This window comes from Panthera tigris, chromosome D4 (genome assembly GCF_018350195.1).
Source record: "Panthera tigris isolate Pti1 chromosome D4, P.tigris_Pti1_mat1.1, whole genome shotgun sequence".
In the NCBI taxonomy this organism is placed as follows: domain Eukaryota; kingdom Metazoa; phylum Chordata; class Mammalia; order Carnivora; family Felidae; genus Panthera; species Panthera tigris.
The window spans coordinates 11,319,106-11,345,456 of record NC_056672.1 but is presented as its reverse complement, the minus strand read 5'-3'; the positions used below and the strand labels follow the sequence as shown (position 1 = coordinate 11,345,456).

Here is a 26,351-nt window from a genome sequence, read left to right as displayed (position 1 = left end):
ATTTGTAAGTGCGTGGACCCTACAAAGAGCAGCTTAAGGATTTGCCCATCCTTCTTCGTAACATCAGCTTCTAGCACAGTGCCAGCTACATTGTAGGTATTCATCAGACATTATTGTAAAATGAATGATTAAGTCACCTCTACTATTCCTTCTCTGAAGACCTATAAATTTGGTGACCACATTTTATAACCCTAATACTTAAAAATATAACTTCAGGGGCGCCTGGGTGGCTTGGTCGGTTAAGCGTCCGACTTCGGCTCAGGTCATGATCTCACGGTCTGTGAGTTCGAGCCCTGCATCGGGCTCTGTGCTGACAGCTCAGAGCCTGGAGCCTGTTTCAGATTCTGTGTCTCCCTCTCTCTCTGCTCCTCCCCTGTTCATGCTCTGTCTCTCTCTGTCTCAAAAATAAATAAACGTTAAAAAAATTAAAAAAAAAATAAAAATATAACTTCATAAAAGAGTTAGAGAGGGAGGGAGCCAAAACATAAGAGACTCCTAAAAACTGAGAACAAACTGAGGGTTTATGGGGGGTGGGAGGGTGGGGTGGGTGGGTGATGGGCATTGAGGAGGGCACCTGTTGGGATGAGCACTGGGTGTCATATGGAAACCAATTTGACAATAAATTTCATAATAAAAAAAAGAATCATATCAAAAAATACATAACTTCATGAAGGAATTTTGTCATTTGTCATCTCTAAGTGCATGAAACAGAACTATACTAGTTTCAATGTCAAGATTTCTGAGATGTTTCAATGGGCCGTTGGAGGTAATATGTGGTATCTTGGATAACTTAGAAAATTAGGATCTAAAGTTGCCAGAACTATGAAAGATGGAAACAGCGGTGGCCGTAAGTGTGTGGGGTAGATACCTATTTAACACTGACCTCCTTCACCAACCACCACCCACTCCCTATGTTTCAGTCTTTCTTCCGGGGAAATGACAGAAGCATAACAACCCACCTACTGGTGACCTTACTAGCCCCAAATTACAGATCATTCTAGTGTAGGAGATAAAAAGCAACATCTTCCTGACGACGCTGCCATAACTCTCTAGTCTGGATCAAATGAGAAAAAGGCTGTTGCAGATTCATGAAAAAAAAAAAATCTGCAACACTTATTTTCTGAGAACTACATTTTTTTTCCTTTTCCAGTCACACACATAAGCTCCAAACATGACTGTTAATAAATCATTCAAAACTGACTTGGAAAAAAAAGTTTCTAGAGTGGACAAAACTTAATGGAAATGAACATGTCAGCTAATTTACATGGGCAAGTCCAAGAAAGTTCTAGGGTCGTTACATTTCAAGAGTTGTTCAGACGGACATCAAAACGCTGTAACTGAGAGAAAACTGGAGACATTCTAAAGGGCCAAAGAGAGTTGGTTAACTACAACATGGGACAGCCACAGATGATAAAATGATGCTGTGGCATATTTAAAACATTAACTGTATATTACATGAGAAATAGCAGAGTTTATGGGGCTGAGTATACAGTACGATGCCATTTGGGGGCGAAAATTACATACGCATTTTCAATCATAGAAAAGCGCAGAATAATCCACATGGGAGTATACACAGGGGCGTCTCAGTGCAGTGTACTTTTTTTTTGCTTGTTGGAATTTTCTGAAGTTTGTAAAAGGAACCTATATTGCTTTATCGTTAGAAAGTAGGTGTGTGCGTGTATTTTAGCCTTTGTGGATACTTGCCTTTAGTCTTCTTTCACAGTATTGAAATACATGGCTTAAAAAAGTTTACTTAAAAGTCATCTAAGCTCCTCGTCTAATTATACAGAATTTCATAGACTGTGTCAAAGTTAAAACACATTTCTTTATTCTAGGCTGTGAAATGTCAAGAAGGAAGAAACTCAGCATTTTCATGAGTGTTTGGGAAACTAGAAGGAAAGCTTATCGACTTCATGTACCATAAAATTTGTAACATCACTCCCGAAGACTGTGCACCATATGGATTTTAGTCTAGAAGATTTCCAAAAGCCTGAAGCACTCACCGGTATGCAATAATCAAATACATTATGACACGCATATCGCAGTTTTCCGTGAGTACACATGCCCGGTTTCCCAAGCACCAACGACCACCAATAATAAACACTTACTGAGTTCTTCCTAAGGATAAGCATTGGTATGAGGAAAGATACATAAGCCAGTGTCCCTTTCTTCCAGGAAATGTGCCATCAAGATAGGGGATTATTTCATATATGATGCATACTCTTCAGGCTGCCACTCATTCAAGCTACCAGTTTCCAGGTAAATAGTTTTACATGCCTTATAATCCCTCTAATCCTTACTACTTTTGAGCTAGGGGCTATTCCCATTTAACAGGTGAGCAGACTAAGAGGCACAGAGATTAAGCAGTTTGCGGAAAATCACAGAGCTGGGAAGTGGGAAGGCTAGGTCTGGAATGCAGTTCTACCAGTCTGCAGAAACTGTGCTGTGGAACCATTACTTTAGGACCCCCCACCCCCCACCCCCAAACACAGGCTGAAAACGACAAAGAGCCCCAGGCAGTAGGCAGTACGGTGATTCGGAGGAAACCCACACTACCGAGAGAAGCAGAGGCGGCCCCACAGAATGAGCAGTACTTGACTGGAGTCTCCAAAGACAGAAATGCAGTATCAGGACAGAGCGGACCCCAGAGCAGGCACTGTTCCGTCCCGGGTACAAATAAGGCTTGGACGTCCCTGAGTCCTCTTTTATGAAGGATCGGGACACGCCGCCCAACCCACAAGAACGAATTTGACAGTATTTTATACTTAGAATGAGGTCTGAGCCATTCCACGTGAGGAAGGCATTCTTTCTTCCTTATCATTACTGGCGCTGTCCTCTCCCACCGTTCGGCAAGAATTTTGAAAAGGAGTAAGAAAAAAAAAATCGGTCCCTGAATAAAATCTAAGAGGACAATGAACTACTTAAAAATAAATAAATAAATAACAGCACTCACTGAAGAGGAAAATGTCTCTGGGTTAAGAAACTGGGCCAAACTCACAGAAGTAATTGTGTCACGGGTGTGGAACTCAATTTCAGTTTATAAGTGGAAAAAAGCCATCAAAAATAGACGACAAGGGAATAAAACGAAATCCGACGAATTCATGAAGGAAGCCAATCAGTTAAGCCTTTAGCTTTTGCAGTCTAGTCATGTTTGGGGTCAAAACATTTACAGATTTTTCCCCCCTCACAATAATGCAAAACAAACAAACAAGTCAAGAAATTGTGACTTGTCCTTGTTTTCTTCCCCCCAGACTATAATCATATATAGGTAAAGACACTTCCTGGGAAACACTTAAAAACAGTTTCCCAATAAGAAAGAGAGGAAGGATGACCCTTACTTTGGCTCGTCTTTACCCTCAAGGATCCGATCTCTTTCTTGAGCCATGTGGTTCACTCCAATTTGGCTCCCGCTACTCCGATGGGGCTTCTACACCACCACTCCAAGGCAAGGACTCTTTGGGAGGCCGCCCGTAATATACATGTTACCAAATCGGCACTCAGCCATCAGTCCTCCTTGTCAGATCAGCTGCGATGGGCGTCCCAGACAGCTCCATCACCTTTCACACTTTTCTTCACCCAAGTTTCCAGGACACCATACTGTCTTTGCTTTCCTACCTCCCTGGTTGCTCCTTCTCATTCCTCTTCCTGACCTCTTAACGTTACAGAGTGCTCCAAGGTTCATTTCTTACTCTTCTATTCTTGGCACATGGTCATGTGACTGACCCTTGCGTTGGTGGCACAGTGGTGAGCATAGCTGCCTTCCATGTGACTGACCCTTAGGGATCTCAAGGGTGCTCTTGATTTTAAGTACCTTCCACAGGCAGAGGACTCCCAAGTGTGTATTTCCAACACAGCCCCCTCTCATGAACTGCAGACTCAGATATCTCACTGCTCACCTGATATCTCCACTTGAATGTCTAAAAAGGATCATGTGCCTAACATCCAAAATGGAGGTACTGATGCCCCCCACGTCCAAACCCAGCCAAAAAAAAAATAAAATCTGACTGCACTCATAGATTTCCACATCTCAGGCAATGATGGCTGCTCTATTCCCCCAGTTCCTCAGGCCCCAAACCTTGGAATTATCATGTGACCATCTCAAATCTGGTGGCTCTACCTTCAAAATATAGAGTTTAACCACTTCTCCCCACCTCCAATGCGACCACCTTCAACCAAGCCATCACTATCTCTTATTGGACTGCCAGAAAGCCTCCTGACAGGTGCCCCTGCTTCTACGCCTGCCTCTCAGAGCCTACTGTCAACCCAGCAAGTGTGGTCCTTTTATGTGGATCCTGAGAAACTTAACAGAAGACAATGGGGGAGGGGAAGGAAAAAAAATAGTTAGGGAGGGGGCCAAACCATAAGAGACTCTTAAACTCTGAGAATAAACTGAGGATTGATGGGGGGCGGGAGGGAGGGGAGGGTGGGTGATGGACATTGAGGAGGGCACCTGTTGGGATGAGCCCTGTTTCCAATATGGAAACAAATTTGACAATAAATTTCATACTTAAAAAAAAAAACAACTTAGGACAGATCATGTCAATTGTATGCACCAAGTTCCACAACGGCTCTCCATCTCTCATAATCAAAGCCAATGTTTTTCCACGGTGCACGAGACCCTACATCACGTACATTTGCAACAATCCCTCCTCCTGTGCACCTCTCTAAGCCCCTCCGACTATCCTGCCCTTCAGTAACTCTTCTCCAGCCGCCCTGACCTCCGTACTGCTCCTCACTCTATATGTTATGTACTTACTATGTTTGCGGTCACCTTTCCCTCTATCCTGTTAGAATGTAGACAGAACATGTGCTCTACAGGGGCCTGAGTCTCTGTTTCGTCCACTGGTGTATTCTAAGAGGCTAGCCAGTGTGAAGCACGTGATAGATGCTCAAGTCAGAAGCGCTCAAAAAGTGAATTTCTAGTCTCTTAGCAAACTATAAAGAGTTCAGCCACACGGCCGGATTCCTTAAAAATAGTCTGTACCATTCGTTCATCCATTTATCCATCCAATAATCATCCATTCAATGTAAGTTTCAGCAACAATAATGTGCTCTGCACAGGTAGTAAGGACAAAAATAAAAGGCTGAGGCTTTGTTTATGCACATGGCAGAGAGACAAGAAACCACACAAATACGAGGCAACCTGTTAATGACTTTACAGAAGGAAACACCAGGTAGAAAAGGATCAGAGAAGAAAGCCATCTCACTGACCAGGGCTGGAGAGGCGGGGGCCATCAGGGAAGGCTTTCCGGAACATGTACCTCTTGGACTAAGTTTTGAAGGGGTTAATGAAAGAAGGTTGGTACAGACTGTGGAAGAAGAAAGGAGTAAGAGCCACTTTCAGCAGAGGACACAGCTTGCCACAACACAGGCAGCAGATGGGAACGCGAAGCCCCGGGGGGCCTCAGGCAAGCTCAGTGTAGCTATAGAGTCCTGGAATTCAGGGGATACATGGAGGTGGGGAGGTCTTCTTACACTCCCGCTGCATAATTTGATTTAATCCTGTAGTTGGAGGGTAGCATTTCATGCTGCATTTCAGAAATACCTTGTAGCAAGCAGTGTGGTAAAATGGGGCCTTGAAGAAGACTATACAGATAGGTATAGAATTTTAATTCAGAGTTAGAAACCCAGTAGAAATTGGCATGGTAAAGCGCAGCAAGAAGTGTAATTTTTTTTTTTTAACGTTTATTTATTTTTAAGAGAGAGACAGAGCGTGAGCGGGGGAAGGGCCGAGAGAGGGGGAGACACAGAATCCGAAGCAGGCTCCGGGTTCCGAGCTGTCAGCACAGAGCCCGATGTGGGGCTCGAACCCACGAACCGTGAGATCATGACCTGAGCCAAAGTTGGACGCGTAACCGACCGAGCCATCCAGGAGCCCCAAGAACTGTAATTATTGACTCAAAGAAACTTGACAAGGATCATTCTTATTATTAGCATTTACTGTTTTTTTTTTTTCCCCAGAAGACTCAAAAGAAGAGAACATTCAAGAAAGACGCTCGAAAAAATTCATAAACCAGATCCTGATTCAACTCCAAATCCCCAAAGGAGTGGAGCAAAGACTCAACAGAGGTCCATGAAGAAAACCACCGTGAAGGTCGCTCTCCAGTCAACAAGGAGCTCTCAAGAGTCCAAGAGAACTTGAGAGCTCACGTGCCAACTTGGCTCACATGCCAACAGAAATACCCGACCCACCCACCACCTTTCACTCGCACTCCCTCCCAAACACCCCGTTTTCCCATTCGGAAGATACCAACGCTCAATGGCCGCCTGGCATTCTAGAATTCCCGTAATCCTCCCGGCACTCCAACAGCAAAACTGTTCCTTCTCCCTAAAGCGAGGGGGAGGGACCGCCCGAATCACAGGAACGGTTACCTCAACCAACCACTCTACTTTCAGAAGGCATAAAAGATCTTTCTCAATTGTCTTCTTTCACAACATGCCTTTGTGAGCCAAGCCCTAGATGTCAGTTTGGCTTGGAAGACCATTGTAGGCAACTGGAAACAACCCAGAACATCCCTGGCACTGATACAGAGCCGAACTTTCGTAGGTCCATAAACGCAATGAGGTTCTCTGTTTTCTGGTTTCAGTCCTAGGTTTTTTGTTAAGGAGGGATTTTCCATCTCCCTAAGTACTTCTTGCAGACGTCCATAAAAGAGAACTTGATTTCAGGCACAGAGAGGTTACTTCTCTTGTAGGGTAGCACTTGGAAATAGGAGGGGGAAACGAGAGGCAATCTAAAATGGGAAGAAAGCTAAATATGGCTCCAGGCACACAGATCAAGGGTCATCAAGTAGGTCAGGTGTGTGTGTTTCCGAACACGTGAATGTGCGCATGTGTGTGTACGTTAGGCTGGACATACACAAAACTTGAGTATTTGATGTTATCTGTCTATATTCTCCGTTACAAAATTATCTTCACAATCAAGCTATAGGACTAAAAGTCACTTCTGAAGTGTTTTCAGAGATTTGCTGAATTTCTGGGACACCCAAGTGGCTTGGTGGGTGGAGCATTCAACTCCAGCTCGGGCCATGAACTCACTGCTCCTGAGTTCGAGCCCCACATCGGGCTCTGTGCTGGCAGCTCAGAGCCTGGAGCCTGCTTCGGATTCTGTCTCTCCCTCTCTTTCTGCCCCTCCCCCAATCATGCTTTGTCTCTCTCTCAAAAATGAATAAACGTTAAAAAAATTCAAAATGTCTAACGTAGGGACATGTCACCATGAAACGTGAAGTCTAAGCACAAATTCGAAAATGTATTGAAAGGCAAGTTTTCCTTTTGGGGTCCTTTCATTCAGCACTGATTTTCTATGAGGTGAAGCTAAAAAAAATAATAAAGTTTCTCAGAGATTGCTCAATTGTTCTGAATTTAAATGTCTGCCCTCTGGGGAGAATTCTTGTAGACAAAGAAGGCAAGCTTGTTATTAGGCAATAAAAGGTTTTGGATCCTCCTTTGAATCCTGCTTACTTTTCCTCTAAAAAAAGATACATTTTCCCCCATTCAGTAGGTTGCCTCGTCATTTTGTTGACAGCTTCCTTTGCTGTGCAAAAAGCTTTTTATTTTGGTATGGTCCTGACAGTTTATTTTTGCTTTTGTTTCTCTTGCCTGAGGAGACACATAAAAATGTTCCTATGGCCGATGTCAAAGAGATCACTGCCTATGGCGCCTTCTGGCAGTTTTGTGGTTTGCAAATGATGTATCTGGTGAGGGTTAATATCCAAAATAAATAAAGAACTCATACAATGCGACACCAAAATAACATACAATCGGATTTAAAAATGGGCAAAGGACCTGAATAGATATCTTCCCCCAGCTGACATAGAGATGGCCAACAGACACGTGAAAAGATGCTCAACATCACTAATTATCAGGGAAGAGTAAACCAACACCATGAGGAGGTATCACCTCAACAGAATGGCTCCACTCAAAAAGACAAGAAATAATGTCGGTGAGGATGTGGAGAAAAAGGAACCCGTGAGCGCTGTTGCTGGGAATGCAAACTGGTGCAGTCACTGTGGAAAACAGTATGGAAGTTCCTCAAAAATCTTAAATGAGAATTATAATCCAGGGTTTCCCCTACTGTGTAGCTACCCCAAGAAAACAAAAACACTAACTCAAAAGAATATACGTACCCCCGTGTTTATTGCCGCATTATTTACAAAAGTCAAGAGGTGGAAACAACTCAAGTATCCGTCGACAGAAGAACGGGTGAGGGCGACGCGGTGTGCACAATGGAATATTACTCCGCCATAAAAATGAAGGCGATCTTGCATTTGCAACAACATGGATGGACCTAGAGGGTATAAGACTAAGTGAAATAAGCCAGAGACAAATAACATATGATTTCGCTCCTGTGTGTTATTTAAGAAAGAAAACACACAAAGAAACCAACACAAAAACCAGACTCTTAAATACAAAGAACAAACTGGTGGCTCCCAGGAAGGCGGTGGGTGGGGGATGGGTGAAACAGGTAAAAGGGATTAAGATCACGCTAATCTCGAAGAGCACTAATATATAGAATGGTTGAATCGTTATATTGTATCCCTGAAACTACTATAGCACTGTGTGTTAATTATATTTCAATTTACAAAAGGAAAAAATACACATTTCTAATCTACAGGGCTAATTTGGGGGGGGGGGCATCAAAATGGTCTTGTTTTTGTTGACCTAGGAATGATAATCTAAGGACAACCAAGGATACTGTATAAATCAAATATAACAAAGCATATATATATATATATAAGAGAGAGCGTATATACAAATATGTGTGTGTGTGTTTAAGGAAACAGTCTAAAATTTATTTTGGTTTGGGGTTTCCTATTTCAAATAGCAAATCAGTTAAAAATATGTAAATCCTAATTTCTTTCTATACTAATTTACTTTTAACTATTACTAAAGAAAACAATTCTGAGCGTCCTCTACTATGATAACAACGTCTAAAGCCATCATTTTACATCAACATATCATTTGATTCAACATACAAGGGACAGCACTAGCCAGCTGGAAACGTGCTTTATCTCAAGTAAGGAAAAATTCTGTACATAAGAAAAAAACAAAAAAAAAAACCCACCTAAATTCAAAAGGAAAAAAAAAAAAGGAATATAGGCTTGAGAAAATGTACTTGTTTTTCTCATCTCATGTATGAAACATACATACAAAGCACTGGAAATAGTGTCTAGGGGCTCAATTTAGCATTCAATAAATGAGTGCTAATTCTTATTAATTATCATTACAGGCAATGGCTCATGTTAGCAGGCCATCTTCCATTTTCCCACTGGGGAAGGCAAGCAGTACCAAAGGGATCACAATCTTGCGAAAATCTTCGCTGTAAAGGATGCTACTAGCCCTATTTCCCAGGGGTGGGGAATACACTGAAAAAACTGCTCAAGATTTCTCAAATCCAGAAGCAAGAGAAGGTAATTACAGAGGATCAGTGTTTCTGATCTGTCAAGGAAGGGCTATCGCCTAAAAAAGAGAGATAAGGCTTGTTCTGCCTTTTCCAGAGCCACAGCCTTGAATTGAACGGTGAAAGTTACAAAGGAACATGGTGGTTACAAGAAAGACTCTCCAACGTGGAAAACACTCAGCTCATAAAAGGATGGGATGCCCTGAATAGAGAGCATACTGTTACCGGTGTGAATGCAGGAGTTTCACCAGGCAAGGGTGATCAAGAAAAGCTTCCTTGGCACATCCTCTCTAGATGACAATCAGGACAACCACCATAACCACGGGGATAATGACAGCTGACACTTCTAAAGAAACTGCCCAGCACTGCTCCACTTTAGATACACGGACCCGTTTAATCCTCACCGCCGCCACTGGGCTCCACAGCCTGTGCTCTTAACCTCGACTATACGCTGCCTACCCCCCACATTCAGAAACCTGAGCGCTAACCTCTCTTCCTCATTTGTAAAATGAGGATAACAGCATTTATCTCAGATGATAGTGATAAGGAGTAAATGAAATAGATTTGTTTAGTACCTAGAATAGTGCCTGCCACATAGCAAGTACCTTATATACAATTTTGTGTGTGTGTGTATGTATATATATACACACACACATATATATTTATATGTGTATATATATGTCTATCTATATATATATCTATATACATATGTATATATGTCATTTCAGCTTTTAACAAAATTTTCTATTTGGATGCCAAGTTAGGGGAGGAATAAAGAACCGGCCTGGCTACAGTGAGCAATGTGACTTAAATGGTTTATTTATTTATTTTTGTAAGTGCAACTCAAGCCTTGCTGATTTAGGATCGATTCTCTAACAAAACAAAACGAGCCGTGAAAAATACGGGCAAAGCTGAAGCGAGAGTTCTGCAGTGAGGTCCGATTCTCTGTGTGCACTGCCATGGCTGATCGTAAGCAAGGCCGTGAAGAGAGGGGCCTCATCCATCACCCACTGCTGACTTCTCTTACCATCCTCAAGGCCCCGGCCGGCAATCCAGCTACACTTTTAGCAGAAGCTTTAATTGCTTCAAACACTGGACTCAACCCAGATCTACTTGACCAATGCCCAAACCTAGGTCAATCCAACCCATTTCTTTTGCCCCTGCCATCCAACTGCAACCAGCCATCCAATGTGGCCTCATAAACCTTCCTCTTGACCTTAAGTCACTGCTTTATGGAATTTCACAGAGGCAACATTAAATCTTTCCTTTGCTCAAGCTTCTGAATCTACTCCCGCCCGCCCCTGAATATCCTAGACTACCTGATAATTGGAAAAAAAGAAGCAATCAGATACAAGTTCTTTCTACTTTTCAGATACCTTCTTCCCCACCCATAAACTTCTGCAAGAGCAAATCAATTCGGCAGGTACTGGTATCTTTGCCTAGCCTTTCTGCTCTTCTTTCTGCCTTCAGACCTCCTTTCTCAGGCCAACCCCTTCTTCTATTTGCTGAGGCTACTCAGGAAATAGAAGTTACATCTTCCTTGGTTTGTTGTTCTGGCAACTATTCCCGTCTCCCACCTCTCTCTTGGATCTTCAAACGTTTCCTACTCCTCTATAAACATGGCTATACAAAAAAAAAAAAAAAAAAAAAAAAAAAAAAAAAAAAAATCCCTAATTCTGTTTCCCTTATAAGCCTTGACACTTTCCCCCACCTTACTGCCAAATATCTAAGAGTGGTCTCTTGCTGTAGGAGTGTGACCTGTTGACCTAACGTAATAAACGTGAATCACTGGGACACAACGTGATACAGATTATTCTTGATTATAAGCAATCTTTTAAGTATGTTTATAGGTTGGGACACCCAACATCTACATATTTGGTGACCGTTCATTATTTTTTCCATTTTCATTGTTTTTCACAAATATAATAAAGGGAACTATACCACAGACGTTTCTTACATAAGACTGAACTTTAACTAAATGTTGATAGGTGCTTTGGGACTTGGAGCACAAAGTTTATAGCACAGCAATACTAATACCTTAAACATGTTTCTTTGAAGGATAATTCTTACATGAGCTAAGTCCTCACATTTTACAAAGTGATGACTAACGTTACGAACAAGAATGTGATAATGTAAATGGTCTCTATAAACTCTTACAGCTACATCTGATTTAAAATTTACCAGCCATATAGAAAAATAAGCTTAGAGAAATAAAGGTTTCCCTATACTTTCAGAAAAAACGATCTGGCAAAAGGACCATAAAATAGCAGAGAAGATGCTGTCTTTAACAAGAAAGCAGGCCAGTGAGAATGGGGTACAGAAAACAAGGGGACAGAGCACCAAGGGTCAGATCCCTTAGGGCCTCCTAGGCCAGAATCAATACAATTTGGTACACCAGGAAGCAAATGAAAAGCTTTAAGCTAGGGGATGGAAGGATCACATGTGCAATTTTAAAAGGATTACTGTAGTTGCTTGCTGTATGGAGAACGAATGGATAGCCAACCAGAGTGAGTGGTGTAGGGACAAGTGGGAATTAGGAGGCTACTTTGGAAGTCTAAGAGGAAAATGATGGAAGCCTAGGTCAGGGTGGCAGTTTAGAAAAAGACAAGGTGACAGATTCTGGAAGAGAAAATCAGTTAAGACTTGGTGAAGACAGGAGGAAAGAAAGGAAAAGAGATGTCAATGACATGTTCGTTTCCTTAATTTATATACAGATATACGTGGAAATGAGGAGTAAAACGCCTTATACAATATATACTGAATTAACAGAAATTACCTAGGGGAAGGGAAGATGAATTTTACATAGTAAACGGCAGACTTTCATTTTTTTACTCCACAGATAACTGCATTGTTTAAATATTTTTATAATCAGCAGGTATACATTCTTTCATAGTTAAAATTAACAGGCAATAAAAAGAACCAAAGCATTTGCCTGGCTGAAAAGGATAGGAATGGCATTTTAAAGAGAAGGAACAATCCATCCAAAGGCACGAACACATGAAAGTACATGGCATATTTAAGGACCATCAAGTAGTCTAGTGTTTGCAGAGTGAGAAGGATGTGTATTGGGATAGGATAAGCAGAGTTGTACAGTGGTTTTCCAGGATGGCCAGTTCATGAAGGACCTTATTACATGCCAGGCTAGAGAAAGCATTCCCTAAACTGTGGGAAATGGGGAAGCAAAGGAAGTTTTCAAGCAGGAAGGTGAAAACAAAGCAAGTTTTCTACTTGACAAAGATCACTTCGGAGGCCGTGTGGAGACTGGGTCAAAAGGAGGGTGAGAAAATGGGTGAGGAGACCACCTTAGGCTGGAACATAAGCTCAATCAGAGGCAAAAGAAATAGAGAAGAGGAGAGGCTGGAGATGCATTTCAGTAGACAGAACTTAAGTGATTAAGCTGGATGTGACAGGAAAAAGGGAAAATCAAAAATGCTTCTCATGGTTTCTAGTTTAGAAAATCAGAGAGTGAGGACATCAATTTAGGTAATTCAAGAACAGGTTCAATGAGAAGATGATAAATTCTGTTTTGGAGATGCTGAGGTTAAAGTACCTCTGGAAGCAGGTTAAGGTACCCAACAGGAAGTTGGAAATATAGGTTTGAATTTGAGGAACAAGATCAAGACTGAAGCATGTGAACTATTACCCAGAACAGAGAATTTTAAGCCTATATAAACAATCTTACCCTTGACATAATTGCACTGAATTCTTAAGGCAACTTTCAAAAGTTGACCAGTTCCATTTATTCTCATAGCTGTAAAAATTCCACACAATCGTTAAAAGTCTCTGTAAGCAGTTAACCTAAAGAAAGTCGGAGCTTTTTGTATTGGTCTCTCTTTTATTTTTTCCCCTTCCCCTTTTGCTGCCATTCTTTCTATCTATCCAGTAAAGGAAGATATAGGAAGTATAATATAGAAACGTTTGTTATTAAATATTTCCGTATTTTGTCTTAGTTGTAACAAGGCAAGGAAAAGAACATTTCAGAACTCTACCTAAACGAAACCTAAGTTAAGCAATGATTTACCTACGTGACTCTCCACTGATTTTTCTCTTGCACATCACTGACCCTGAATCAGTCGGCAATCCCAAGGCAGTCGACTCCAGCTACAGCTTTAACTAGAGGTTCCTGACATGACCCCACAGTTCTGTGGTTGCTCACTGTCAGAAATCCAAGTTACACTGTACCTCTGTCTAACCGATGATGCCCTAGTTCGTTGGGAGGTGGGGGGGAAGGACCTGTTGGCAAGGAAACAGCTGCTTCCCTCCCGAGCCAGGGAAAACCCGGAAGGTGACAGATGGGCAGGACAGAAAGGTGGCCAAAAGTTGCTCTGGCTCCTTGGTGGCAAGGATTTTCACTGAGGCACAATTGGATATTTTAAAGCGTGTCAATCAATGAGAGACTTTTATCTGCCTGGGGGCCCTGGTGAAGTCCAGCAGAGCTTCCCACGTTTTCTATGTTTGAAAAACTTTTAAGTTTGCAGTGGTACAAAGAACCTGGTCTCAGCCTATGTACAGTGGGCTGAGACTGCAAGGCACTGGCCCGTGTCACTTCAGGATTATACCCGAGAGAATGCACTTTCTGGTCTAAAAAAAAAAAAATTTTTTTTTTTAACTTTTCTGTAGCGACATTTGCATGACTAATTAGAATTTCCATTAAAATTTCATTAGAAAATGCTTTTCTTAAATGTTTACTATTTTATAATTTTAAAAGACTTGTTGCAAGCTTTTATATTTTGCTCATCATTCCCCCTCCCAGCCACTTATGTACCCAGAAAATTAAATATGCAAGGACTCCTGGGTAAAAGAGACAACCACTGGGTTGATGTGTTATAACTAACATTCTTTTTAAAAAACTGCTGTAAATACGTAAGTTATTCTTCAAATAGAAATCAGCAATCACTGAAAAGTAATATTAAAAATTAGTGTGGGCATGAAATATGGAATTCTAAAACATCAGTTTACTATGCTGATTAATTCAACATTTATATTTGCATCAGAACTTAATAATCCCATAAATAAATAGAGCTCTCAATTATCTTAAAAAATCAAGGGATAACATATGTATTTAAACATATTAGCAGCATAAAGACGTATGCTTCAACACACTTATTGGGAAAACGTCTGAAAATATTACTACACTGAATTCAAGGGCATCCCGCAGGAACCTGACATAAAAGTTCTCTAGAATAACAACATTTCAGGAAATTCCAAAAAAAGGAAAAGGGTCAGATAGGAAAGAGCCTCAAATTAATTGACAAAGTTCAGTGCTTGCTCCAACTTGATTTTTCTCTCCATTGCAAAAAAAAACACACCCCGAGTCTCAGATGGGTGGGTGAATCACTTAGATGAAAGTTCATCTACTGGAATAAATGGAGAGGCCGCTTGGGCAGGCGACACAGGAGAGTCGGTGGTAGTGCTGACTTTCGCTGGTGAGTTACAAGAAGATCCGGCACTGCTACTGTTTCCGTCAAGGGTATCGGAAGATACACACACACCGGGATCTGACAGCTGTGCAACGTCAGAAGAAAGCATGTTGGTGATGCCCTGGAAAAATCTCTTTGGCTGATACTCAGTTTCCATTTCACATTTTCTTTTCAATGGTCCAAGAACGCTTGGTCTAATGCAGTTGATGGGACTCTGGCTTCTCCGGGTGGTAAATCGAGTCGTTGGGCTGGGAATAGGACTTGGAGGCAATCCATTGCTACTCACAAAACTTTGCAAGGATGGTGAGAAACACTGCTTCCCGATCCCCCGGGTGGGTGACGGTGCTGGTGACACCGGAATGAAATCGATGCGCTTCGGGGAGGCGGACTTCTCCACATCGTTGTCACTCAGGCTGAAACTTTCCTCCCAGGAGTGGCTTATCTGCATTGCGTTCTGCACCTCGCGCTCGTGGACCGTCTCTCGGTTGATCAAGTCCATGCCTTCCTCCTGTTTGATCTGGTGCAGGCGGCTGCTGTGCATGCGGACGGGGGAGGCCGGCAGCAGCAGGCCGTGGCGGTTCGGGAACGTTGTGCTGTTCCGCCTGGCGCTCGGCGCCTCGGCCTGGAACACCGGCGAAGTGTCACTGAGGCCGTGGATCAGGGGGGCGCTGTTAGACCTCCTGAGGCCCCCGCCGGCGCTAGTGCCGCCGCCCTCCGCCGGGCTCCCGCCAGTACCCGGAGGCAGCTCCAGGTCTAGCTCCATCTTCTCCTGAGCCATGTCGGGGGCAGGGAGGCGGGGGCGGCGCTCAGAGACCTAGGACTCCCATTCCCCGCAGTCCAGGGCCAGGGCCGCCGCCGCCGCTGCCGCCGCAAATCTGTCAGCGGGCTCGTCCTTTTGCGCATGCGTGCCCTTTCGCGCAGGCGCGGTGAGATTCCTCTCCCCGCGGCGCCGGCTTAATGCGTAACAGCCTCAGCGCAGCCCTAGGGGGAGGGGCGAGGACCGGCCGGGCGACTATTCAGTACGTTTCTTCCGCAATTAGCTATTGAGCTGCGAGCTCGCGGCTACGCGTGTTTACAAGGCTACCGTATTCCAGAGTGTGCGCTTATAAAACCAGAGCACTGAAAGAGACGTCGTGGATGATAGGGGGCTGCATGAGGGGGAGTGGAGCTTGGCCTCACCAGGGAGGGCTTCCCCGAGGAAGGGACAATATCCTGAGTTCCGAAGGAGACAACATGGGTGCTGGGTAGTGAACCCGTCCAGGAAGCCGTACCAGCTTGGTGGCAGGCGGGAACCAGGAGGGGAGGGAGGGAGCGTGGGCTGCGGTGGAGACCGAGGGCCGGCCTCACAGGACGTAGCGGACCAGGGCGGGTTCTGGCCTTTATCCCGAGAACAATGGAAAACTTCGGTTTTCAAATTTCAAGCAAGGGTACGGCAACGACTGCAAAGCTCGCCGGCTGCTGTCTGCAGTCCGGATGGCTGGGAGATTAGAACCTACAGGAAAAAGACCGGAGGGGAGGCAGTCCTCTAGGCCACAGAAGATGGTATTTGCAGTAAGGTGTTAGTGTCAGAGAGGAGATGGAGAGAATGGTAAATTGGAGAGCCATTTAGGTCAGGGGAAGAAACCAATGTGTCGTTATACTGTTTCACGGTCCTATTTCTAGCACAAGCATGTGTGCCCAGTAATCTTCATTCAGTAGGAGAGATTAAACGAAGGGAAAGTTTTCACACTGGAAAACTACAAACACAATCCTTCGCTTAATATGAACTGTGATAGCTCCTTAAAAATGGGTTTATACTTATTCCTTCATGTATTTTTATTTTGCATTCTTACTATGTACGAAGCACTGCTAGGAAAAAGGCCCTACTATGAAGGCGTTTCATTTCTACCGAAGACAGAGAGAGATAAATAAGCTATTTTCAGATAGTGGTAAACCTCAGGAAAACACAGGATGGTGTGATAAGGCACTAGCGGGAGGGGGGCAATTAGAGGGGAGATCTAAATCCAAGAAACAAGTTGCGTCCACATCTGGGGGATGAATATTCTAAGCACAGAAAGCAGCAAAGCCCAAGGCAGACGTGAGTTTGGGGAGCTGGCAGGAAAAGAGAAAACGGCAGCTGAAGCACAAGAGGGAGAGTGGTGGGAGGACATACAAGAGTTTGGATCTCATCCTAAGTACAATGAAAAGCCACCGGGGACTTTAAAGCAGAAGAGTGCTATTATCTGGTTGAGGTTTTAAATATCGCTTTGGCTCGGTGGGAATGAGGCTGAAAGGGGGCAAGAGTGGAAGCAGAAAGGCAGCGGAGGGATGGAACCAAGATCCGTTTTGGAAGTAGAACCAAAAGGATAGGCAGATAGATTAGATGTAGATGATGAAAGGAACAGACAATTCAAAGGCAACCCACAGGTTTCTTACACTGATAGATGGTAGTATCATTCATTTACGGAGATAAGGACGGAGTGTGTTTCAAAAAGTGGAAATTAAGAGTTCCGTTTTGGTCGATTTGAATTGCAGGTGGCTATCAGATATCCATGTGGCTATCTGAACTGAAAGGAAGCTTAGAGATTTTTGTTCATCCTTCTCTTTCTGCGGCTGAAGAATGTAAGGTCCAGAGAAGCTAAGTGACATACTAGCCATCACACAGCTTATTTCATAATGGGAACCAGTACTAGAATCCAGGGCTTCTGGTTCCTAGTCCATGCCTCTTTCTCCACTGTATCTCAAAATGCTTTTATTTTGAGTTCCCTATAACATACAGGTCCTAATGATACAATAATGTTGGCTATTCATGCCTGTGATTGTATAGAAACTGATTTAAGCTTCCCAAGTGTCAGACACTATTCAGACTGCTTCACATGTAGTCCCTTGCTTAGTCCTCACCACAACCCTAACAAGGAGGTATTATTGTCCTCATTTTGCAAGGGTAATCGAGATGCAGAAATTAAGCAACATCCCCAGGATGACAGTACACAGAAGCATCTGGCTTTTCTGGCTCCAGAGCTGGGGTACCACACTGACTCCTCCAAGTGCAGTGATGTTTTAGGACTGAGACAAGCCACTTCCAATTGTGAGCTCTGTGAAGACAACAGGACCCAAGACAGGGTAACAGAGTGAAGATGTTCTCATACAGAAGTGACAGCATGATAATAAAAATGGTGAATTTGCTCTACATGAAATACACGGAGAAGAACCGTAATGGGGACAAAGTCGGAAACGGAAGTCATGGGGAGAGAACCGGGGCTCTGAATGCCAGGCAAAAGGGCCCATATTTAACCTGTGAGGCAAAAGGAAACCACGAAAGGTTTCTGGCAAGAGGCAAGACGATGAGACCTACGCTTTGGGCCCTGCCAGGCAGCTCAAGGATGGAGCCAGCTGGAAGGATGGAAGCGGAAAGAATCCACTCCTCGGACCTGCCGGGCACTCTCAACAGTCCACAGTCCCCCGTAATCCTCACTGCGATCCTACCAATTAGACACTGTTATGCTCATTCTGTAGAGGGACAACTGAGGTTCAAAAATTGCAAAATGCCCAAGAGGTACGTGGAAGAACCAGGATGGCCCAATCTGAATCAAGATGCCGCTTCAAACCCTGCATTGTTTTTGCTACCCTTTCCATGGAGTGGACAAGGGGAATCTGACGGCCAGCTGTGAGATGAAAAGGAGGGTCTAAACTCAAGTTGGGAATGGGAGAAACAGGATATGGGTTTGAAAGACAGGTGAAAAGGAGGGTCTAAACTCAAGTTGGGAATGGCAGAAACAGGATATGGGTTTGAAAGATAGGCAGGTAACAACAGTATCTGACCCCCTGTGTTTGTAGACTATGGAGAGAGACGTCACAGGTGACAAGTTTGAGCGTGAGTGGCTCAAAGAATGGTACAACATTAAATAAAAACAGGAGAGACGAGAGGAAGACCTTTCAGAAGGACACTGCTATTGGATAAATAGAAAAAAGCATTAACGACAGAACTTCCCAAGAGCCACGGCATATTGCTAATTTGGGTATTATTAAAGTATTCCTAACGTGGCTCAAATGTGCCAACACTGTGTTCATCCTTATCTGGACAAGTACAATAATCTTTACCAGTAAAGCAAAGAGATGGTGGTAAATGCACAAAATCGAACACCTGTGCCCTTTGGTTCCTGCCTGAATACACTTACCAGCTATCTTTACTCATTTCTTTGTTCCCATCCCTGTCTCTATAGTCCATTCTCCAACCAGTGTTCAAGGTAATCCTCAAGGGAAGACTTGAAGAGAACCCTTCAGTGAGTTCTCATTCAGAGAAAAAGCCAATGTCCTTACAACGGTCTGTAGAACTCTATGTGATGTGGGTCTCTGCTGTCCCTCTGACCCTGCCTCCAAATACTGCCCCCCTCACTGCCTTTCCTCCAACTGCAGAGGTCCCTTACTGTCTTTCAGCCCACTAGGCAGGCTCCCCACTCCTCCTGGCTTACTCTTCTTCCAGTGGACGTCAATCCCTTCAGGTGTCGGCACAAATGTCATTTAGAGGCTTTCCCTGACCGTCCCTTATAAATAGCAACAGCGGTGCCCAGCACCAAACCTACACTCATTCCCATACCCCTTACGTGGTCTGTATTTTCCTCTAGAGCACCAAATGACATATTTGCATATATTGTTTTCTTGCCTCTTGTCCTCGAGAAGATCAGCTCCACAACCACAAAAACAAGGCCTTCGCTTTATTTCCCGCTGTATGCCTAGTACCTAGAACAGGGCCTAGTACGTAGCACTCAAGAGTAGTTGTGAATCCCTGTGTGAATGAATGATGAATGACTGAATGGCCTAGTACAGCTCCATTGAAATGGAAGAAAGTTCTATTATTTGAAACTCCAGCTTAGCAGCCTTTTCTACACAGAAAAGATAATGTTTATCTATTTTTGAGAGAGAGACAGCGCATGAGTGGGGGAGGAGCAGAGAGAGAGGGAGACACAGAATCCAAAGCAGGCTCCAGGCTCTGAGCTGTGAGCATACAGCCTTGAAGCGGGGCTCGAACTCAAGAACTGCAAGATCATGACCTGAGCCAAAGTCACATGCTCAACTGACTGAGCTACCCACGCACCCCTTTTTTACACTGATTCTGAGTACTTACTTGGACAATTTGTTTTCTTTTATCGACATTATTATTAAAGTGCCCTCCAGACCACACAGGTTGATCTCTTGAACTAACGGTTAGGCGAACTGAGAAACTGAAGCCCTAAGTTTCCATTCTTTTTCAATCATATGCTGATACACTCTTGATAGAATTAAAATGCTCAGTGCTGAGGACTCCAAGCAGTGTTTAATATATTTAGTTACTGCTTCCTCTCAAAGGGATAAATGAGAGAAAACAGCCGCCATAAAATGCAATTCAGCCCGCTGCAAATGAATAATGCCAGAGGCAGGATTCAGGAGACTGTCCCTGAGTCAATTCATCCTTCTGGTTTCACTCTGGTATGAATTAAATACTACACGTACATAGTTGATATTCATGCTCACTCCTGAGTCATAAAAGCAGATTTCTATTCAATAGTTAAATTTTATTGTGATTAATATTGTATGTTCTTAAACTAACAGATAATTTCCTTTTAATTCCTAGGGGCAGCTTTTCACTATTAAGCCCCAAGCATATGGCAAGGCAAATACCTACCTCTGGATCCATACTGAATGAATTTAAAATACAAACGTGTGTGTGTACATGCTTTTATTTATTATTTTTTTATTTTTGGTGAGAGGGAGAGAGAGGGAAGGAGGAAGGGAGGGAGGAAGTGCATATGAGTTGGGGAGAGGAACAAAGGGAGAGAGAGAATCCCAAGCAGGCTCTGTGGTCAGTGCAGAGCCATAAGCGGGGCTCGAGCCCACGAACTATGAGATCATGGCCTGAGCCAAAGTCAAGAGTGGGACGCTCAATTGAATGAGCCACCCAGGTGCCCCTATATGTATACTCTTAGATGGAATGACAAATATCTCAACATCTACTAGCAAATATCTCAACAGTTACTACATATATCTCAACAGTTACTAGCATCACCAACCCAGAAAAAAAATACTGCAGAGGAAAACTTGACTTTCAAAGTATAGAAACTCAGCAGTGTCCACTAGTTCAACAACTTAGGAAAAATGCTGGCAGTGTCTACCAGAAGGAAATATATGTCTGCCCTGTGGTTGAGCAACTCCACTCCTGGGTATATACCCCAGAGAAATGCATGCTTACGTCTCCTAAAGACATGTACACGAATGTTCCTTGCATTATTATTTGTAAAAGCACCTAATTGGGAACAACCCACATATCCATAAACGGTCAAATGGGTGAATCAAGTTATACAATGGAATTATTTATTTAACAACATGAGTGAGTTACAGGATGATACCTCATGGAAGAAACCAAACACAAAGGAACAAATCCTCTGTGATTCCATTTTTATGACGTTCAAGAACAGCCCAAATCCATCTCTAGTGGTAGAAGGTCAACATATTGGTTACCTTTGGGACAACTGATGGAGAGGGGCACAAGGAAGTGTTCCATTTCCTGATATGGGTGCTGGTTACAGAGGTATATACACATGTGAAAATTCATTAAACTCAATACTTGAAATGTATACACTGTACTGTATAAGGAATCAGGAATCATCGACCTCAAAATGTTACCGATGCAGAGGAAGAGAATGGGAAGCTGAAATCTAAGTGGAGGGTGGAAGAAAGTAAGAATGTATTTCAATTGAAAGGAAGATATTCTGTTCACACACTAATCACGAGTCTAAACTAGAATCTCTTCCAAATCTCTCTGACACACAACAGTATCAGCCTAAGAACAGCCAGCCGGCCTTGCCAGCCGGAAGAATGGACAAAGACACACATGCACCGCCCCCCCCCCCCCACACACACACATACACCCACTCCTCAAGCTACGTTTCACTGGGGTCATAAACACTAGCAGCCTCACGTAAGCACTGGATACCTGTCTGAAACTGGTTACGGATCATCAACACAACCGCTGCCTCTCCGTGATCCTGTTCCCACAGTGCCCTCAAAGCTGGTCATTTCTAAGAAAGCAGGAAGGAGGAAACGAAGCCCATTTCATAGCCTTGGACTTTCTCAACTGTGTGTTTGTTCAAAGTCAGCTCTGTGATACCCCCCCTAGCTGAATTCATGAGATAGAATGGTCAAAGTAAACGGAGTCCAGGAAATTGGCAGGGGCTGTCCTCCTATATGGCAAGAATGAGAACTGTATTTAAGGACATGATTTTGACCACAAGGAACTTATTTAGTTATCCTTATGAAAGAAAAATAAACACAAGATGACATCAGAAACTGATCAACCATTCCATCTCTAATTACTGAGAGTATGCGAAGTAGGCTGGCTCTTGATTTTGGCCCAGGTCATGATCTAGTGGCTCATGAGTTCCAGCCTGCTTGGCATCCTCTCTCTTTCCCTCTCTCCCTGACCCTCCCCTGCTCACTCTCTCTCTCTCTTTCTCTCAAAAATAAATAAATAAACTTAAAAAAAAAAAAAACTTTAAAGTGACAGCAAGGATTAGAAAATCAGAGCAGTCAGGGCACCTGGGTGGCTCAGTTGGTTAAGCATCCGACTTCAACTCAGGTCATGACCTTGAGGTTCATGGGTTCGAGCCCCGTGTCCGGCTCTGTGCTCACAGCTCAGAGCCCGGAGCTTGCTTCGGATTCTGTGTCTCCCCCTTTCTCTGCCCTTTCCCCGATCGTGCTCTGTCTCTCTCTCTCTCAAAGAAAAATAAACATTAAAAAAAATTAAAAAGAAAATCAGAGCAGAAGTTTACCAGTGGACATTAAAACCACTCTTGCGTTTTATTTTTCATAACCACTGAAAGCCATCAGAACACTCACACAGAGCAAGGCCCATCATATGCACACGGGCCAAATGGTTTAAGGGGCCTCAAAGCCCTAATGGAAGAAGTCTCATAGACTAGACCCTCAGCAAAGTTCAAGTAAAGAAGTAAATGTGAATTGTAGTTATTTTGTTCAGTTTTCCCAAAGGAGAACATCAAGGAAGATATTACAAAGAGCCATCCAGCCCCCACACTCTACCGCCTTAAGTCTTGCAATAGAAGAGAAAAAGGAGTTGATGTCACTGGTCCCTCACTGGTTTTATGTGTTTTAGGCAGCATCCATTTTTCGGTGCCTTCACTTTGGCCAGACTTCTAGACTGTAAGCCAAGGCCAGCACGGGTATACCTTTCTGTGGCTATACGCTTCTCTCTGCCTGTCTGCTAGCTTTCACTCGCAGGAGTGATCCATCTGGCAAGAAGGAAACAATAATTCAAGGCTTTATAGATCGTGTATAAAGTTCGCTGCAAAACACACAAAGGCTACAAATCTAGTTGGGTTTACACACTTGGGCCTTCCAGTTGCGTGTCTCAGAAGCCTCCAGAAAGGCGCGACAAATCAGTACATAGCGCGACCACAGGGAAAAAGTGCCAAATCTGGAGTCGGACTACTATACTTGTAGTTCTATGACCTTGGGCAAGTATTCAACCTCTCTGGGCCTCACTTGTCTCATCTATGAAGTGGGGACACAACCTCTTTGTAAGGATCAAAGGCATGAGGTCTATACTAGGCCTTAAAAACAGTAAAAGCCCTGTACCAACGGGTTCCTCTCTATTACAATCCTCAGTGCCATGATCACGAAGTGGTCCTCCCCACTTTTCCATCCCTCTCACCAGAAGGCTCCCTTTTTTTTTTTTTTTTTTTTGTCACCTTTTAGTTTGGTTCTGTGCAAGAAAATTCTCTTTGGCTTCTTCCCTGAGATTGTCGTCATTTATAGAAAAAGACGTTTTCTGTGGTTTAAAAAAGTATGAATGTTAAGGTTCATCATCGGTCAGGTTGACAGTTTCTGACAAGGAGAAATAAGAATAAACCTCCTTTCTAAGACTTTTACTGGGTCTGAGAAGAGACCGATCCCAGGGCGGTAGAAAGGCCGTCAGTAAGTTAAAAAGTAAAAATGCGGCCGGATCAGTGAATACTATTTCCTACAGCAAGCCATTTGTTAATCCCCAGAGGCTGCGGCTACCCTCCCTGGTCGCTCTCAACTTTTCAATGGCGACTAATCCCAGTGGCTTATTCTTATTTATTCATTTTAAACCCTGTTTTGAATTACTGCTGTCATGCTACTGTCCTTCCTGGCATATAATAAGCTGTGCAGGGACACATATTTGGCGATGCCCGACAAACAGGTTGAACACGGCCTCTTTCGGACAAAACAAGCAGAAAGAAGTACAGGGGAAGGAACTGCAGAAAGGTTCGAGAAGTTTGCAGGAGTCACCATTCCTCTAGATGTGTCTTTCCCTCCAGGTGGCTGACCTCCGTAGGCATGTTCTGAGGAGCAGGTCGAATGTTCCAAAGAAGGTGGAAGCCAGACTTAGAGGCTGAGAAGCAACATGATTCAGGGCCACTTTTTTTTTTTTTTTTTTTTTTTTTTTGGCTTTAGAAGGTGACCAATGTGTACCCAAGAGTCCCTTAACCTCTCTGACACAGAGGGACGTCTATGATTTATTCTTTTCTTTGTACCCACAGTCCTTTAAGGGTAAGAGGACAAGTAAATGTAGCAAAAAGAACAAGTATTAAGGGCAGGGGTGCTCAGATTCCTTCAGTTTTACACCAGCTCATTTCTAAACCGAACGCAAGTCCATTTGTTAACAGGAAGTGTATTTTTTTACCACCCGTGGGGTTCAGCCCTCTGAAAGTTCCCGCCTACTAAGAAATGGTACAGATTTTTCTTTCTCCTTTTGAAAGCCAAAAGTCTAAGATCAATTTTTTAAAAATTTTTTAATGTTTATTTATTTTTGAGAATGAGAGACAGAGCATGAGTGGGGAGGGGCAGAGAGACAGGGAGACACAGAATCCGAAGCAGGCTCCAGGCTCTGAGCTGTCAGCACAGAGCCCAGCGTGGGGCTCGAACCCACGAACTGCGAGATCAAGACCTGAGCCGAAGTCGGACACTTAACCGACTGATCCCACCAGGTGCCCCTAAGATTGATTTCTTAAGATGCTTTCCACCAATGGTTTTGTCATTGTCATCATCATAGAATAGTAACATATTTAGTGAAGGCATGCATGCCAGGGACCCTCATAAGGACTGTGTATCACCCTGTTCAGGCCCGAAACCACCTCTAGGATTATTATCCTCATTTTATAGAGGTTCTCAGGAGGCTAAGTTGCCTGAGGTGACATAACCGGTTAAGCGGTACAGGTAGAGGAATGGGAGCCCAGAGGTCAGTGGGTTTTTTTTTAATGCTTATTTTCTGATAGACAGCGAGCAGAGGAGGGGCAGAGAGAAAGGGGGACAGAGGATCCAAAGCGGACTCCACACTGATAGCAGTGAGCCCAATGGGGGGCTCGAACTCACAAGGTGCGAGACCATGACTTGAGCTGAAGTCGGACGCTCAACTGACTGAGCCACCCAGGTGCCCCCAGAGGTGAGCTCTTAATCTCCCCTACTGCTTCTCAAAAAATACCCTTGGATTCCTCACACCTGCCCCATTAATGGTACTCCAAGTGATCTTCCAAGAAGGTCAGTGGACTGGACGTGGACAGGACCATCGTTCTGATTGCCAGACAGATGAGGGCTCCATGAACCGCGAGGGCTTACGGGTCCTAGCGACCTTACAAAATCAGGCCATTACTAAATGCCCTGTTATCCCAAAGCAGTCATGAGCACCAGTGCCAAGGGTCAGAATGGCAGAATATCCGATCGGAAGGAGGCTTTAGAAATGAGGCGTACCAAAATTGACCAGCAAATAAACTGAGGTTCAGCGAGAGCCAACGATTTCTTCAGGCTCAAAAAGGCATCCAGGATGGACAGAGTCAGGATGTTTTATTAAATTTGTACAGATTATTTTGCGATGTTTGCCCCGTGGGTTTCCCTTGCACCTCAGAGTCCTTCTCCAAGCAACAGCATCCACGGCCATGGTTTTCACTGCAACCACTCTACTGATGGCTCACATTTCTGTCCCCAGATATGGCTGACCCTCCTTGAGCCTGGAATCTGTAACCACCTACAAGGCATTGTCCCCACGTGGACTTTTCACACCTTTCGATGAACAAATTCACTCTTCCCCTCCCCCAGTCTGCTGGTGTTAAAAATGAGTTACACCACAATCTCCCCCCGCAAGTCAAAACTCCACATCATCTAGATCTCTCCTCTCCTTCCTGTCTTTGCTCACTCCATGTCCTCGGTTTTACCTTCTTAGTACCTTGTGTCCTTCCCTTCTGCCTTTGTTACTAAAGCATTTGGGTCCCCGCCCCCTCCCCCAGGTGCCCCACCCCTAATGCCAGGACTCCAGTGAGGCTTGGTCAGGTAGGATGCCTCCACTCCCACCCAGTTTGCCTCAACATTGCCGGAGTGAATCAACTGAAATCATCTCATCAAGGTCTATATGCCCTCTTCCTCTTCCTCGATTCTTTCATTAATGCTCCTCAAGGGCAAGAGTGCAGCCAGGCAGACTACAGAGAGAAAGGCACACGGAAAAGGAGGGCAGAAGGGAGGGAAGGGAGGAGGCAGCTAACCCT

At 43.8% G+C, this 26,351-nt stretch overlaps 2 protein-coding genes across 4 annotated transcripts in view; both read right to left on the bottom strand.

The window, feature by feature from the left end:
* The window catches only part of PIP5K1B (phosphatidylinositol-4-phosphate 5-kinase type 1 beta), a 310,428-nt gene that overhangs the window by 214,119 nt on the left and 69,958 nt on the right, over positions 1-26,351 (bottom strand). The gene's annotated exons all lie outside the window — the stretch shown is intronic.
* On the bottom strand, positions 10,124-19,758 carry PABIR1 (PP2A Aalpha (PPP2R1A) and B55A (PPP2R2A) interacting phosphatase regulator 1). Its single transcript, XM_042964806.1, has one exon. It carries the CDS (start codon positions 15,596-15,598, stop codon positions 14,735-14,737), a length of 864 nt encoding a protein of 287 aa, XP_042820740.1. The 5' UTR covers positions 15,599-19,758; the 3' UTR covers positions 10,124-14,734.

Excerpts from the sequence above, each read along its gene's own strand:
- PABIR1 (XM_042964806.1), bottom strand. The coding sequence starts at position 15,598 with ATGGCTCAGGAGAAGATGGAGCTAGACCTGGAGCTGCCTCCGGGTACT.